This window comes from Anastrepha ludens, chromosome 2 (assembly GCF_028408465.1).
Source record: "Anastrepha ludens isolate Willacy chromosome 2, idAnaLude1.1, whole genome shotgun sequence".
NCBI classification, from domain to species: Eukaryota; Metazoa; Arthropoda; class Insecta; order Diptera; family Tephritidae; genus Anastrepha; species Anastrepha ludens.
In genome coordinates this window covers 3,841,191-3,858,839 of record NC_071498.1, presented here as the reverse complement: position 1 = coordinate 3,858,839, position 17,649 = coordinate 3,841,191, and the positions used below count along the sequence as shown (strand labels likewise).

The window sequence follows — 17,649 nt, the reverse complement described above, 5'->3', positions numbered from 1 at the left end:
GTTGAGGGTTTTTCAGCAACAATACGCGCTACAGCGGCGATATTCTCAACAGAATGTCCAGTTTTTGATTTGACAGTTCTTTTTTTACCCTCGACATAATTAGTTTCTTGAAATTGGTTCACCAATCTTTGAATTAGCGACTCATTTGGATGATTAGTTCTACCAAGAAATTACGAATTTTGCGATACTTTGATCTAAACGTCGACCATTTTCATAATAAGTTTTAATAATATTAACGTCCCATCGCTTAAGTATCCATGGTTAAAATGGTGCATCTGTCTACTTGAAAAGTATCAAAGATGATCATCACTTTTGAAAGACCCTTTATGTATTGGATTACCTGGAGAGTCACCCTAGCTACTTAAGGACATTATTATTTACGCCGTTTCTAACTAATTTTGTTGCATGAAATGATGACCAAAATGTAGTTTTTAAGATATTTGATTTTAAAGATTATTTTAAGAAAATTGTTTTCGTTTTTGTTTGTACTCTACATTTTTAAATGTTAGTTTATTGGCACGATTGTTTTTTGTGGTTTTTGTATTACTTTTTTACTAAATAAAAAAAATGATTTTGAGTGATGGAAATGTACTTTAAGGTGGCACAAAATTAATCATTCAGTTTTGTTTTTGCATAACTTTTTTAATAAATAAAAAAATATTTTGGAATGATGGAAACCTTCTAAAAGGTGGCACAAAATCAATCATCTAATTTGGTTTTTGAATAACATTTTTATTAAATAAATAAAAAAGAATTCTGAGCAATGTAAATTTTTATTTTGATCTTTACACCCCTCCATTGCTTGTCTGCTTGTATTCTGCAGGTGTAGTTAATTTCCAAGACTGACGTACGATGCCATTTGCAAATAGTATAAATTTTCCGACAGGGTGATTAATTTTGTGCCACTTTATAAGTCTGCAAGTTTTTAATTTTATTTAAATAGCTTTCGCTCTTTTTTCATGCTTGGCACAAGCGAAGGGCTATTTTTGCTTAAATAAACAAAAACAAAAACCTTAGAATTTGTTCAACTTACACATGTCCTAATTCGTGTGCAATGGTAAATGCGGCTGGCAATCCATTATCCTGTACTATGGAACACGATCGACGTTTGCAGACTGTGCCCAGTTCAGCCAGACCCAAGGTGTCGCAGCGCTCGCCTTCATTGCGACAAATTTGATCGCTGAAAAAATTAGTTTTGTTTTTAGTTTTTTTTAGTTTTTAAATATATTAATTATTTAAATTTTTAGTTCGTTATTCATTTTCATTAATCATCACTCATTAAGCAATATTCAAAATTAAAATAAATAGAGCCTCACCGCGTAATGAGCATTGCTGTGTCATAATGATATCCCTGCTTCGAAAAAATCGTACAAAACTCCTTCAACATCGCTGACGCCGATGTGGCTAAGAAAAAACGAAAAGCAGGAAATGTTATGGGTCATATAAAACTAATTTAATTACAGTCTTATCAGCACTGCTCTACCAACTCAACGAAATTCATCCAATATTACTCAAACACGCACACGCACACACACTCACTCACCTTTTTTGCGATCATCACGTAAAATCAGTATATTCGCCACCGATATATAAATCGAATTGCCAATACTGGCATCCGCAAATATATTCGATACAATCGATATCAATGTAAGTATGTACGATTTCAAATCGGCACCATGAAATTCACTCATCGTTTTATCAACAGCCACCAGCACCTCCATTGTGAATACATGACGATCGACGTAGTTGCGTTTTTTGCGATGCAATTTTGTGAATAAACTCTCTTCAAGCTCCTCCAAATCCATAGTAAACGAATCGGCGACTGCGTGTCTGGCGTTGCGACGCGAATGACGCCACACTTTGTGCAACACCTCCGAATCGCCATCACCAGTCTGATTGACCGGTTGTATGAGCAGTGAGCCGAAACTTGTTTTAATGTAACCAGTCTGGGTGGAAAAAAATAGAGAGAGAAAAGGTACAAAAACAAATATAAATAAAAATCTAAAAATAATTAAATTAATAAAAATATAAGTAAAAAATTAGAGCTAAAGTAAATAAATCAAAATCTATTAAGAATTAATAAAAAGAAAAATGTAGTCAACAGAGGTGTATTAAACTAAAATGGAAAAAAAAATTTATCGCATGTTGTTAGCCAGTTTGTTACATCTGCAAATGAAATTTGTATATATACATATATACAAATGTATGGGTACCGTTAGCGTCAAAATAAAGTATACATCACATTTTGATACGGTGTGTCTATTTATTTATTTATTTTGTAAATCAACTATTTGTTTGTAAAAATATCGCTCATACTACAATAAGAACCCTATGAAGCAAAGCTTCGAACTTTGTATGGAATTTTTAAAAATTTGTAAAATTTTCATAACAATTTCAAACTTTTTACTTAGATTTTTAGGAAAATTTCTGGTACACAGTTTTATAGATCATACAATTTTGGTTTAAAAAAAATGCAAGTTTCAATAGACAAAAAATCACACTGATTTTTGAAAAACATTTTACAAAAATATTGGGTATGCAGTTTTACAGATCATTGAATTTTGATATAATAAAATGCAAGTTGATTTTTGACAATTTTTTTTGCTGAGGTTGTTTTCTTCCGTGCTATTTTTGATCTACTCGAAACTTGCATTTTTTTAAACCAAAATTGAATGATCTATAAAACTGCATATAAACATTTTTCTAAAAATTCTGAATAAACAGTTTGGCATTTTTATAAAAAGTATGCGAATTTTTACAAGTTGTATTCAATGCTCAAAACTTTGCTTTGTTGTAGTATGAATTATATTTTTTATAAAATAATAACTCAAATTGCAAAATAAATAGAAAAACTCATCAATATGTGGTGTACACTTTATTTTAACGTTGAGTGTATATGTATAGATAGGTGTATCATCTCACTTTAAGGCCATACTCAGTTTTTTTATTTATCGATTTTTGTTTCTATTCATTGCTATTTACTGCTCTTAGGCTATGTGTGGGTCGTTTAGAACGATCAAAAGTGTGTAATGCTCAGACATATGTACATATGTGTGAATTGTTTAGTAAAAACATATGTATGTGCAAATATAAATAGTTGAAAGCAAATACATAAAAGTGATTTATTGCAAATTGCAAATGCATCTAATCAATGAATTTATGACTATCGGATGCTACTGTATGGACCACGCCAACTGCTATTGACAGGAGAGGCCATGCAGGAATGACTTGAGGTTAGGTGGGGTTCAACTGACGGCAAACAAACTGCTACGCACCCACACAATATATATTTACTGGGTGGCGCAAAATTAATCATCCTACTGTGTTTTTGAAGAATTCAAGAAAAAAAGTTTTAGTAATGGAACTGTTTATTTTGACCTTTAAGCGCTCCTTTGCTTGTCTGCTTGCATACCTACTGCAGCTGAATAGTGAAACAAATTATCGACTTACGATGCCATTTGCTAAACTGATAAATTTTTATGTGGGCTGATTAATTTTACGCCACCTTGTCATAAGCCAGGAACAGGGTTGAGCGCACTGTTTACTATTTCTCAATTTACTATAAGTGCAGCAGTTCTGTAGCAGTCGATTTTCCTATAAGGTTTTACATATTATATGTAATCACGCTTCTACAAAGAAATAGTCGCGTGGGCAGCATTACAACTGAATTCTTGAAAATCCAGTATGCTTGCGCATTGAACAAAAATAGTAAATTTTTCCTGTTTTGTCTTTTTCAATATTTGATTAGTTGTAATGGAACGTAATAATAACTGGTTTTTTTTCATTTATTTCATTTTCAATGATATATATTGAAGTGAATGACTTACCATGCCATTGCAGAGTGATACGGACACTGTCGATTGTTTGTCGCCTTGCACTTCGCCCTTGTAGTAGCAACCCAGAGAATGGCCATTTACCTCATCCTCTTCTTCTTCCTCCTCGGTTCTGTTGTTAAGTATACGAATTACCTGAAATTGGAAAGTGAAATCAAATAAAATTGGAAATTATAATATTTGATATCAAATTTTTAGAAGAGCATTATTTCGCTAAATATTTTTTTTTTTAATTATTTATTTTAATTCTAATAACTAATACCTTAGAAATGCTGTATTTTTTACAGACTATGAAAACTCGATTAATGCTTAACAATCCAATCAAAAATAAATGAAACTTATTTCATTTTAATGTAGAATATCTAACATTTCTTACCGATTACAAAGAAAGAGTGTTAAAGAGAACTAGAAAATAGTTAAATAATTCATTTCTCAACAATTCGAAGTGGTACTTTGTGGAAATAAAACCTAGGCCAATACGGTTTGAAAGCGAACTACATTATCTCAAGGTTCTGGAAGTTGGAGCACTGGAAGCAGAAAATATGAAAAATTGACGTTGCAAAAATAAATCTCACTTAAATTTCTCGTTTCTTAGTAAAGTATGAATTTTCCACCAGCACTTATTTAAATTCCCAAAAAATACTGGTACAAAAAATTTCACGTAGCTTCTAAATCACTTGATAAAATATATAGATTATATACAGGGTCCGGCAGCCGAACTGTAACCAATTAAAAAGACCATAAATTTAGTTTGAAAAATTACTTTTATTCAATTCAAAGTGAAAAATGTGTGAAAATAATACAAAATTACGAATGAATTTACTTTTGCTCGACATGACCACCTTTTGCCTTGAGAGGGTCCAGAAATGAGTCTCAAGCTACCCGAATGTGACTTGCAGGTATTTGGCCCTCTCGCGGACAATGGCTTTTTCAAATTCTCGTATGAACGGTCGGTTAAATAACCCCTATTATTTTGGGAGCTTACGAATTGCTCAATTTGAAAAATTTTCTTGTCAGAAAACACAACGTTCGGAAATTTCGACCAAGCGAATCAACTCCTTCGCTCTCTCAAGCCTGATTTGTTGTAAGGCTTGACTTTGAGATAATTTTTCAGTATGCGGCCGATGCTACGGTCAGATATTTTCAGTTCTTTCGCCATTCTTCACCCCCTCCTTGACGTGGGCGATGCTACCAGTATCATCGTATCGAGTAATGGTGCGATAAACAAAATCTTTATTTACTTTAAGGTGCACGAGCTCACGAACAATCGCTGGTTGTGATGTTTTTTATAATGCAATTACACTATTACGTTTGAAATCCATTACTTTTTTTCGCGTTTACTATCGTCAAAATGTTTCCGTGCGCTTGTAAACAATAATCTTGACTGTTGCACGGGTATCCGCTGCGCGAGCGGTCTAAAGTTGGTTACACTTCGAGTGCCGGACCCTGTACATACAGTAGCTTATATGGTAAAATTTAAGATTGGATTTTAACCTATTTTCAGCAAGAATTTAACTGAAGTTACCAGCTTTGTTAAGATATAACTGAAACCGGTTTGAAAGTGAGTCGCTCTGAAAGACAGTTAACAGACTTTGCTATAACCATGTTATCAGGGCAATCTGTGAATTTTAAAGCGATGCTTAGCTGTAGTTAACACTAAACTGCATTTTAGGCTCAGTGGAATTAGGTTGATTTATACTTGTATTATATTTATATTAGGACACCTTTAAAACGGTTTTATTCTTGAGATTATTGGTACTTACACTAAATGTTTGCTTTGGTATGAATGATGAATCCTGATGTAAAACCAAATGCAATTCATGTCCAAAAGCAGTCATTATATATTGGGGATGTGGATCCCATATTTGACTAGATTTACTACGAAAAGTACCCGTTTCATCGAAGGCGGAATATAAATCTGCAACCAGGAGAGAAATGAAACAATTGAGTTAAAAGAAAATATATTTTTTGCACAAAACGCTGAAGGAAAAGCAAAAAGATATAGGATACATAAATCGTGAATCATTAATGCATCCTTTTATTTGAATACTTTCTGCTTTATTTGCGGTTTTCACTTACCTTTCGTTTCACTAATTTTATTACGATTCGACTCATAGAGCATATCATCTTCGCTTAATGTGGAATTATGCACCTTTCTCGGCGTAACAAAGTCACTGATGAAATCGTCGGGAATGCTATTATTGATGTCACCAATATCATCTTTAATATCCTCTGAAAAATAGACAACAAAAATTTATAAGTGAATTTTCTAATAATGTAATAAAAACTAGAAGCATCTACAAACTATGGTAATCACTATGACTACGGAAGATTTTCTAGTACAGTTTTTATGTCAATTAATAGCTGAAATATGAGTGAATGACTGCTACTGGTTTACTTAGGTTAGTGGGACAGAAGATAGTACCCGCATACCTACCTATATATATATATATATATAATTGGCGTGTACACCCTTTTTGGGTGTTTGGCCGAGCTCCTCCTCCTATTTGTGGTGTGCGTCTTGATGTTGTTTCCCAAATGGAGGGACCTACAGTTTCAAGCCGACTCCAAACGGCAGATATTTTTTATGAGGAGCTTTTTCCTGTCAGAAATACAATCGGAGGTTTGCCATTGCCTGCCGAGGGGCGACCGCTATTAGAAAACAACTTTTTCTTAATTTTGATCTTTCATCGAGATTCGAATCGACGTTCCCTCTCTGAATTCCGAATGGTAGTCACGCACCAACCCATTCGGCCTACTTTTCAAAATTAATCCAAACTGTTTGTATGATATGAGGAAGGAAAAATAATGGTGTTGAAACCACCATCTAGGTATGGGCGACTGTTCAGAAACTAAACTTTATTGCTTATTAGATACAAAAATAATGTCATTTAATTGATAAATAAAATGCCTTTCTTCACGACCAATAATTTAGGTTATTTTAGGTTTGGTGGAGCTGGGGGGGGCCAACAAAAAATAGCCAAGAATGTTAGTATAGTCGGCAACCATAGTAGCCAGTGCTTTAGGATTTTAAGTATAATAGATATTTATAATCCAATAATTTAACATTAATTAATATTAATAATTGCAATACATAAATTTCGACGTATCGAGCTCATCACCAAATGCAGACGATTTGGTTGGATAGGCCACACTTTGCGCAAAGATACCGGCGAACTATGCATGGCTGCTCTATGGTGGAATCCGCAAGGTGTTAGGAGCCATGGAAAACCAAAAACCTGTTGTCTACGCATGGTAGACACGGACGTATCAAACTCAAATACAACCTGGAGTTCTCTAAAACAACTTGCTCGCAATCGACTTGAATACTTTTGTTTTGGCCCCACGCTCCAGACGGAATCAAAGGATATTATATACATACATATATATAATTTTTTGCGTTGGAGAAATATGATGGTGAAATATTGATTTCCATTCCACTCGGATATTGACTTTTCTATTACAATAATCGTTTTTTAGGAATCTAGTAATAATCTATTCTTAGTATTCGGGCTTAAGGTTTTTTCACAAATATCAGAACAGTTCGAAATCCATCCTAAAACAAAGATAACGACATTTGAATGTAAATTTAAAATTATAATTTCAATTTTTTCTTTTGGAGTAAAAAGTTGTTCATCTCACAAATAGATAATCGGCTGTTTGATAGATATTTTGCGATTTGGAGGTCAAACTAAAAAGAAAAAAGCTAGGTTTAGTTCGGGATGAATGCCTACAGTGCTTAGTTCTATTATTAATAGTATATTTCCTTTTGTTATGTTTTAGGAAACTGTGTGCTCTTTATCATGGAGACAATAGTTGCTTTAAAATGTGCATGGGTCTATGCCTGATTATACGTGGGCAACTACATACAACATATTCTAGTGCTCCCTTCACTACCACCTGGAGCGCATTTCTGTAGAAAGTCCCAGCTTATCCAAATGGTGTTCTACCTGGAAACTGGCAGTAGTAAGAACGATTTTGTCTGAGTTCCAGGCTTTTTTGATTGCTTATATTTTTTTGGATTTACGAAAATAAACAACAAACCGTGACTCTTCGTATTTTTTTTAGAAATTTTCCCAAATATGAATTACACGACTCGACCACATCTGCTACACTGCGAAGACATTCAAGAGCGGAGATTTAAAATTTAAATGCCATAATTTGGAATGTACTTGGGAGTGTGCAAACCGTAGCAGTTTTTGCTGGGTTTAGTTTCACTGAGCCGACACTTGTGTTCTACCAACATTTATTTAAAAAATTAGAATTTATATCCGGAAAATTCTACTGCGCTGCTGAAAATCATCTCCTCTATTATCTTAGGTTATTTTCTCGTAAGCTAGAGATTTTACCGAACTTTATTTCTAGGTTAATCAGGTGATTTAGAAATGCTTTTTCTAATTCTGTCACTACTTCCCACCCCACTAACCACTTTTCTTTCCTTGCAACAATTTCACTTTCACTTACCTTCCTCGGTCCATTGCTCGTCGCCAACAAATGAATGATTTATGAATATCGTTTTGATGTTCGGCGAATCGACTGTAGGCGGATAGCCTGTACTACTCGTCCATGTATCCGATCGATTAATAATGCTGATGGGTACACGGGTGGTATGATCAACACCTTTACTACTGCTACTGCTGCTGCTGCTGCCTGGCTGGCACCAAATAATCAAACCCAACAAAAGGCCGAAGAGTAGTATGCAGCATATGAGAAATGCATTCTGCTTCCAATGTGTGGACATGTTGCGGCATTTATTTTTATAAAACCACCACTCGCAAGTTTTCTTGATAACAAGCTGGAATGAGAGGAGACAATTGAAAAAAATTTCGAAAATGCTACAAGGTTGATCTGTACGAGCAAGTTATGATGCCATAGGTATCAGAGAAGTACTGAGTGTAGAGTGAGACTATGAGAGTTTTTAAATAAATAATTATATATATAATGAAAATATTACAGCATATAAATAATATCAAAATATTTATTAAATAGAAAGCTTCAAAAATTACGTCTGCTTGAGCTAAAATTATTTTTTAATTCAGTGATTTGCACTACTGCCCTCCTTTTTACACACGAATAAGTCGAATAACTTCAGCTCAATTTTGCCTTACGTATGTACGAATGTGTGTACGTCTGTATGCATATACATACCTACACACCACATACACCAGTACAAAATCTCTATTTTATTCCGTATTATATTTCCTTTGTGTTTTTTTTTAATTTAAAATGATAAAAATTTATTGCATGCACTGTTCAAAGTGTCGCTACGTGACTGCTCCGCCCAGCCCATTCGTAGACATAAGGGCTCAGTTGTCCATTGTAATACGTAGATATGTATGTGTTAGACTCAAGCTACTACTTGCAAGCAGAGCTTCTAAACGACTGAATGGTCACATCACTTCAATCACGACAGCAGCAGTTTATCAACAACAATAAAGCATACTCGCATATATGTAAATGTCTGTAATTCCTACCTTGCGTGTGGCCCTTAAATAATATGTATCCGGTGATGTTTGAATTGCTTCGTCTACAAGCTAATAGCTTTCAACACTTCGGCACGTTTTAGAGGTGCGCGCATTCGCAGGCAAACCAAATGTAAAGGTATTTTAAAAACGCGCGTCGCTCAGGAATTTTTCTTTGTGCTATAAAATCAAACGGATGCTACGAAAAATTCGTTTCGTTTAACAATAAAAATTCTTTAGCTTACATTTAAATTTTAGAATTTTTTTTCTTTATACCGATTTTTCATTTAATTTCTTCTCTTTACATCGAATTTAGCTACACACATATGTTTAATATTTTTTTTGTTTTAGTTTAATTTTTTTATCGTGCCTTATTGCCTGTGTCAGTTGGTTGAATATTTTGTAGTAAATTGTAGTATTTAGTGATTTTAATTAGGCGGTTTTTAATACAATTAATAAATAAAACAAACGAGTATCTTTTTCTCTAAATTAGCGACTGGCAAACAGTGGAGCAAATCACTGAGCTTGGAGATAAAATTAAAAAAGAGATAAAACTAGAAAAATATAGTAGAAGTGATGTTCTATAGAAGAAGTACGTCAGGGTTCGCCGACGTATCCCCCAAGAAAACAGTGTAGCAATAATTTGTATTAAAACCACTTGTTTTTATTTGGTCTTTTTTTTTGTTAAATTAAGTAGTTATTTTATACATTTTTTAGTTATAGTAATCTTTTTTGAAATGAGTCCCGTTTTTGAAAAATAACCTTTTAACATCTATGCCAATTGTGGCATTGCTTCTTTTTTCCAATATTATATCGCATACATTTTTCCTACTGTTGTTTTTGTTTCCGTTATTTTTAAAAATACATTTTGATCGAATAGCCCGACTTTTAGTCCATCCATGAACATCCAATCTCGTTCGAAATTTGGGGTGTTAAATTAAGTTTCTTAATAATATAATCTGAGGTGTACTCCAATCCGTCTTCGTAAAATTCATCTAACTTAATAACGTCTTCGATTTGCTTATTGTTCACATGCGTGACTATTTCATCTAACTCATTGAATTCTGCAGAGGGATCTACAGTGTCAAACTCAATGTCAAGCCACTTTGTGTAGTCGATTTCAACATAAATAAAATTGTTATTTTTTTTTTTACCAAAGAGATATTTCCGCAAACGGTACTTAAATTGAAGTGGGTTGGGGTGTTCAGTGAGAGCCTCTGCATACCTCATGGCGCCAAAGAAATGTTCCAAGCCATCTTGGTTCAAATTGTCCGTTAAAATTCTTTGAACTTTGAAACTTATAAGTGACGTATTCCTGACAATAATTCTGAAATACGGAGTAAGTAATATTTTCGAATTTAGGGTATTACAAAAATTTGTAAAAAGTAATTTCATTCGAGTTTAAACTAAAGACACTTAATGAAAATTTTCAGCCAATACATTCAAACGAATTGTCACATAAGCAAGTTCATATTTTTCGTTTTGGCTACTTAGCTTATTGTACTTATATGCACTGTGGCTAAACTCACAATTTGTTACGGTTTTAAAGGAAGGCTTGATGCGTACGAGACTATGTACAGCAATACATATTAGTGAAAAATACAGTCAAATCAAAGGTAGCTTGCACAAAAGTTTTGTGAGTGATGGAAAGAAAATAATTTCTATTCTTTAATGAGGATACATAGTAAAGAAATATATATAATAGCTGTCCATCTAGCGTTTTAAATTTAGATTCAATAGGCCTATAAATAAAAGACGCATACATTCTCTTCAAAGTTTTTTTATTTCTCATTTCATACAAAAAAAGTCTATTGAAGTAAAATTTTCCCAATTACATCACCGTTTTAGTTGAATTTCCAAATTTCGAAAATTTGCGATTTTAAGACAACTTTACTCAAGCAAACAAGGGCACATTTGTAAATATCTAATTATAAACTAAACTGCCGTTACTAGTATAGCTCTTAAAGTAAGAAAAAAGTCGTTAGTCCAAATTCCAAACACTAGATTGACCTGGTAGTATAATCTTTCGGGCAGTGAGTTTTGCTATTTACTAGTTAATTCTACCCATAATGAATATTGGGCATAGTCTGTTGAATGTTTTTTTGATAATTTATTATAAAATATTCTGCTCTCCTCGGTACCGCGAGAACTGGAGCACTTCGGGTCATGGAAAGCCCGATCATGTAACGCTTATTCGGAAATTGTTAAATCAATCGCGAAAAATTTATATACTCTTGTGTAATACCCTCTAAATGTGTAAAAATTCAGTATAATTATAGAAATCTATGATTATCCTACTTTGAGGTTGTTCTAAGTAGGTGACTGAGTCTGGATGACTTTGTCAAAATCAGTCGTGCGAGTTGTATAGCTAATAAGAGAAGTACTGAACCACAGCAGCAACAAAGAGGATATTTATTTGAGGAAATAAATAAAAGTTGATTGAGAAATATCAGAGCTAGCAAGACGAGGATAGTTAGAAACTCTAGATCGTGCACTCGACAAGCGATTCTAAGTCAGCGGAACAACCCAGAATTTTCAGTTCAGCAGCATTCTATAAATGTATGGCGTATAACATTGTAAAACGTGCTCTTGTAACAACAACAAACATTTTAACTCTTGGGCTAGCAACATTGATTGTCAAATGAGAAGGAACGTGAAATTTATGAGCATCACCCCAGAAGCCATTGGCGAAAATCGACATGTTGACACAATAAAATATAAAGAAGATTTATTTACAATATTTGCCAAAACGTTTCGCTTAAAACTTCCATGTCTTTGGTGTGTTTGAACTCAGACACTTTCCTCACAAGCGAACTGTCAATTTCCACTCAATTTTAAGTGACATGTGCATTTTATATAAATGTGAAAAAATGTTGCTATTGAAACACGTACATAGTACAATGCTTTAGAATATTGGAGGAAAACTTGCTAAGCCATGAATATCAAAATATTTTAAGAAATCAAAAGCCGCTTGAAATATTTTCCGTAAACCGATCTGAGTTAAACGTAACAGGGAATGTAAAAGAGTTAATAAAGGTAAAGCCAAAAATCGACCCTTTGGCATAGCTGTTAGCATAAAAAGTCCATTAGGTAAGGTTTCAATGTCACTGAGAAACCTTGAAACTGGTTTTGTTGCTTCCCCACAATTCCTTCCCGCACTGTATCGCTCACGACTACCGGTGTGCGGGATAATCAAAAGTATGTCAAAAGCTTCATTTGCTTACTAACATGTCGCTGCCTAATTAGACTGATATGAGAGACAGTAAAAGCGTATCGTATTCTATTTGAAATTTTAATTGAAATTTATGAAGCATCCGACAAGCGCAACAGGTTTCGTGAAACAGCGCACGCGCTGCTACAGCCTCCGACTCGGAGTACTCATAGTAGCCTAAGAAGCCACAGCACCAGCCAACGCTCAGCGGGCAGAGCAGTTCAAAAGTTTAGACCCGGCCAGCGGCGTAGAGACAGTTATGTATGTATGTGTATTTGTGTGGACCATTCTCGCTAACCGTCTAGCCCAATTAAGCTATTTACTTAGCAGCTCGTTGTAAACTGCCTTGATGCGTATTTGTGTTTGTTCGTTTGTTTTTCTTAGATGGTGGTTTAGTAACAGCTTGTAATGCTTTGGCTACTACAAATTGTTGTTGCTTTATGTTAATAATTTTTTGTTTGATTAGCCGAAGTTTTTTGGTTATTTTCTGATTTACATATATCTCAATGTGTGATTTACGTAAGTATGTGTGCCTTTCGTATTTTTTGTTAACTTGGCTTTTTGTGAATTTGATTGTTGCATCATTAAAGTTTTTCTGCTGCCTTTATTTAGTTGCTATGAAACTCAAACGCTTTCAATTGCTAAAGCAAACCGGTTTTTTGATTGTCGCAAAAATGAATGAATAGAAGAGAAAATGAAAAAACTTTAACCAACTCGCAATAACTGGACACCTGTTTTTGTGCGCTCGGTGGACTCGTATATTTTAGCACTTTTATGGCTATATTTATTTATGTGTTTGTATTTTTTTTTGTTCAGTGTTCTAGCGCTAACTTTACGGCACATTTGTTTATTTATTATGTTTTATACATTTTTTATATTTGTTTATTTTTTATGTATTTACTTTGCCGTAGCGTTAGAAAAAAATACCTCAGTAGCGGCAAGTAGCGACATGCAGTCTGTTATTTGCGAATTATTTCTAAGCGAAAAAAATGCAAATGGTTGCAAAAAATACTCAGACTCATATTTTGACGTGCACGTATATTTATTGAAAAGTTTGTATGGCGGCTTAGAACAGAAGTGATTTCAGAAAGTTCTAAAATTTTAGATTTTAAATTTTCACGAATTGAAATCCGATGTTTCGCCAGGCAGTGTTATGGATTTATGGTGGGCGTTTACAAAGCGGGGAACCTCTATGTTCACCATCATATTCCTCGAGCTCCATTGCATAGCATAGGGCCAAAGTAAAATTTTTCCACTCAGTTCTGTTCCGTGCTTCTGCTTTTGTCTATTGGCACGTCAGGTTTTTGTTCGCAGCTTTTCTTTCATTTTCGAAGCAACGGAGCCATGAGCCCCTAAGACTGCCTCGGTTCCGCTGTATAGAGCTTGCCTTCTGCTCTATGTCTTTCCCTCGCGAAGGATTTGGCCGAGCGACCTCAATTGATGCTCTCTGATTTCTTACGCGAGTGGTTTTTGTTGGCATCGTCGGTGTTAGTCGGCGTTCGATATTCAAATGTCTGGCCACCAAATGCGCAAGATGTATCTCAGGCTACAAAGACATGCAGCTTTTGAACGGCTCCTGCTGATAGATACCATGTGTCACAAATTAAATATCAGAAGGTTGGCCAATAAACACAGCTTAATGAAGGTAGAAAAAAAGCAATTTTTAGCCTTTTGTGCTACAAATTTGGCTGTGTGTTTCGCTAGCTTGTTAGTACCACCTGCCATATATGTTTATAACTTTGAGTAGCATCTCTGCGAAAATATTTTTAATTTGTTTATTATTTAAATTAAAAACAAACACACTTTTTCAACACCTACACCTATAGCAGCAGCATTCGCATTCTTTTGCCAGAATCATAAAAAAATCTTCAGTCACATTCAATGCGCGAATGTTTGAATAAATACTGCATGTGTGTGTGTGTGCAAGTATTGCTTTTACCATCGCTAGCAGAGGCGAAACCGTGTCACTCATACGCCAAGTGGGCCATTGCACCAAAAACTCAAATTTCCGATCAAATCATAATGCGGTGAATGCGAAGCGTGACAGCAAATGTAACGAAACATAACGGCTTAAAGTGCATAAAAGCCATTTTATATGCTTATCCGCGCTATATAAATGGATGTACATTAACACTCGAATGTATGAGCATGTCGCATGTATGTATGCATGTATGTGCGTTTGTTTGTGTACAGAAGTGAGTGTTTATTTACCAAGAGAGCAAAGAGATTTGCCGGCGCACAACTTAGTTGAAATTACTTTCGAAATGCATAAACAAACAGCAAACGTACAGCTGTGCGTTCAGCTTTGGTATCTCATGAATTCATGCGTGTATGTGCATGTGTGCGTGGTGCATTGCGAGTTTTTATTGTCTTCATAAAGATATCGAGAAAAGTTGAAAAATATGGAAATAGCGAAATTTTCCAAAGAACTCATAAAAAATGTCTGTTGGAGGAAGGGGCGAGGGTGGGGGTGGCTTAGAGATACGAGACCAATAGGCTAGACATTTTGAAATGTTTTCTTCCAATCGCAGCAAAAATTGCATGCACACCCACGCCACACTTGACTGCAAGTTATTGCCGCAGGCATTCATGCAATCGTTCGCTCACTCACCAACTCACTCACTCGCTCACTGTGCGCTTACATTGCGCGCAATGTGCGCTGGCTTTGTTTGTAATTAATGTCACTCATACGACCGCGCAGCCGAAATGGTTTGGCTATTAACCTACCGACCGATTTTATCGTGGCTACTTTCACTAATAATGTCGTTCTAAAATCGAAACGAATATGGGGCATAAATAGCTTGTGAACGATGGAAGATTGGTGATAAGAGCTGATGTTTGGATGTGTTTGGAAAGTGAATGAAATTTTTGGCACACTAGTGTACTCTATGGTTATGTTGTACTTTGGTAGCAGATGTTAGGTGATTTTTACTCCAGTATTCTCTAAAAAAATGCGATGGGAAAAAAATTTTTCTGTGGAACAACGAAATTGCTCTGAAGTACTAAGCACCTGTAAACAGAAAATTGTATGCAAAGAGACTAATAAAGTTGTAATCTGGAGCTAACTTAATAGCGCACCTTCGGAATTTAAGAAAAAACTGCTTTATATGAAGTATAATTTTGTTAAGGTATGATTAGTATTTCTAATAAACATATATGAATAAATAAAAAAACTTAAATGGCATTAAAAATACCAGATGATCCAAGACTATTTTTGAATAGGCCTGCCACCTAATTTAAAATAATAATAAACTTTGCATAGTAATTCATTTAATTGTTATATTGAAATTATTTAGTATTAGCTCTAAATGGAAAATATTTACATTTAAGTATAGTTTTGAACAGGGTTACCACAATACAAAAATTAAAATAAGTCAAAAACTTAAAATTGCCGATTTAAATATGACTTTTAAATGAAATAAACTGAAGATAAGTTTATCCGAAAATATTTTTGAATAGGATTGCCACCTAATTTTAAATACAAAAATGTTAGTAAGCTAAAAATAAAAAAAGATATGAGTGCTAACTTTTTGCGTTTAACGATATGTACTTTCGATAATTTAAGCTTAAAATGTTGTTTAAATGGGGTGGCCACCAAATTTAATATATAAGAAACTTAACATACTAAATGCTTTAATATAAGCTCTAAATATAATTTGTCTTGAATAGGCTTGCCACCTAATTTTAAAGAGCAAAAATTGTACAATTCAATTAGAGAAATAGTTACTGTAAATTTAAAAATTAATGAATTATAATTAGAGATTAGAGTATAATTTAGAACAAGGTTACCACTTGTTTTATATACAAATATATAAGTAAGTTTAAAACTTAGAAACTACTTGTCATTTTAGTGCTAAGATCCTGTATTTAGCGATATGCACCTTTGATGACTTAAGCCCAAAAATATTTTTCAATATGGTTGCTTCTTACTTTGAAATAGACATAATTTACATAAAACAAAAAAATCCACTAATCAAAAAATGAGGGCATTTATTAATTTAATAATAATTGAATATCAACTTACATTTAAATTTTTTTGGCTTAAAAAGCAAAATTATAGGGTAATATGCCTAACTTTGAAAAAATGTTGCATATACTTTAAAAATCATTTCAAGGCTGTTGTGATATCAAAGGAAGCAATAAAAAAAAATTAAAAACAAAAACGTAGGACTGCTCCAAGGATACCACTTTAACAGCATCATAAACAAATGTATCAAGTAAAAAGTAGAGTAAACGCATGCAAAATAGGCAGCAATTAAAAAATCAATAGAATCTTTGTTCTGAAATGAAACGCATATTAAGATTACAAGCAAATTGAATTTAGCGCAAGAGACTATGCATGGTAGGGTAGTATTTTCGGTAAAAAGGAAGACCTTAGCTCTCTTTCAGAATCTGGTAATTAAAATATATAAAATATTATTAATATTGGTTGGAAAATTTGTACCTGCATTCGTTTGTTTGTTTATTTTACAAATGCGAAAATAATTTTCTATTAAATATTCTGCTGGTCTGGGTCACTACAGACATACAGGTGTATGCAAAATTTACTATATCTTTTCTGCGAATTCCCATTAGCTTATTAACATACCTATTTACATATTTACCTCCTTTGATCCCCTGCTACTTCGTAAAAAACTATTGAATTAAATAAATGTTTACAGAATTCTTATTCTTATTCTGATTAAAGAAGTAGTCGAATTTAAATTTCCCAATTTTCGAAAATGGCTCGTTACGCGCCAATGCCAATTCACAAACTGTGCTCCTTTTGGCCAATGGCACGCGTTTTAAACACTTTTAAACACTGAAATGCGAGTCTTGTTGGTATGCCAAACAAGATTTCAAGCAAAATAATTAAACAAAAATTAGCGTAGTCTGAAATAAAAAGAAAAAATCGACCAAAAAATAACAGGGTATCCAGGGAACCACCAGGAAGCGCAAAACAACAAAGAGCGCGTAAACATAAATGAACAATAATAAAGACAAAGTTGGCCAAACTTCACAATGTTGTTAATAACAAAAACATCGCAATAAATTAAGATTTTTTAAAAATATTTGCCAAATTTCTTTCACTGACTTGGTCTACGGACCAAATTCGCAGGAAATACAGCGAAAATCCCAAATGTATCATCGACTAGCTTTGCTC

The 17,649-nt window shown here is 33.9% G+C and overlaps 1 protein-coding gene across 4 annotated transcripts in view; it reads right to left on the bottom strand.

The window, feature by feature from the left end:
* Positions 1–17,649, bottom strand: part of LOC128862100 (A disintegrin and metalloproteinase with thrombospondin motifs 9) — a 163,374-nt gene that overhangs the window by 29,982 nt on the left and 115,743 nt on the right. For all 4 annotated transcript variants that reach the window (XM_054100547.1, XM_054100532.1, XM_054100539.1 and 1 more), the window contains 7 exons: positions 8,298–8,628; positions 5,913–6,065; positions 5,597–5,751; positions 3,828–3,968; positions 1,544–1,946; positions 1,317–1,404; positions 1,034–1,180 (listed from right to left, as the gene is read on the bottom strand). In XM_054100547.1, the coding sequence (XP_053956522.1) occupies positions 1,034–1,180; positions 1,317–1,404; positions 1,544–1,946; positions 3,828–3,968; positions 5,597–5,751; positions 5,913–6,065; positions 8,298–8,628 (1,418 nt within the window). The remainder of the gene's footprint in view (positions 1–1,033; positions 1,181–1,316; positions 1,405–1,543; positions 1,947–3,827; positions 3,969–5,596; positions 5,752–5,912; positions 6,066–8,297; positions 8,629–17,649) is intronic.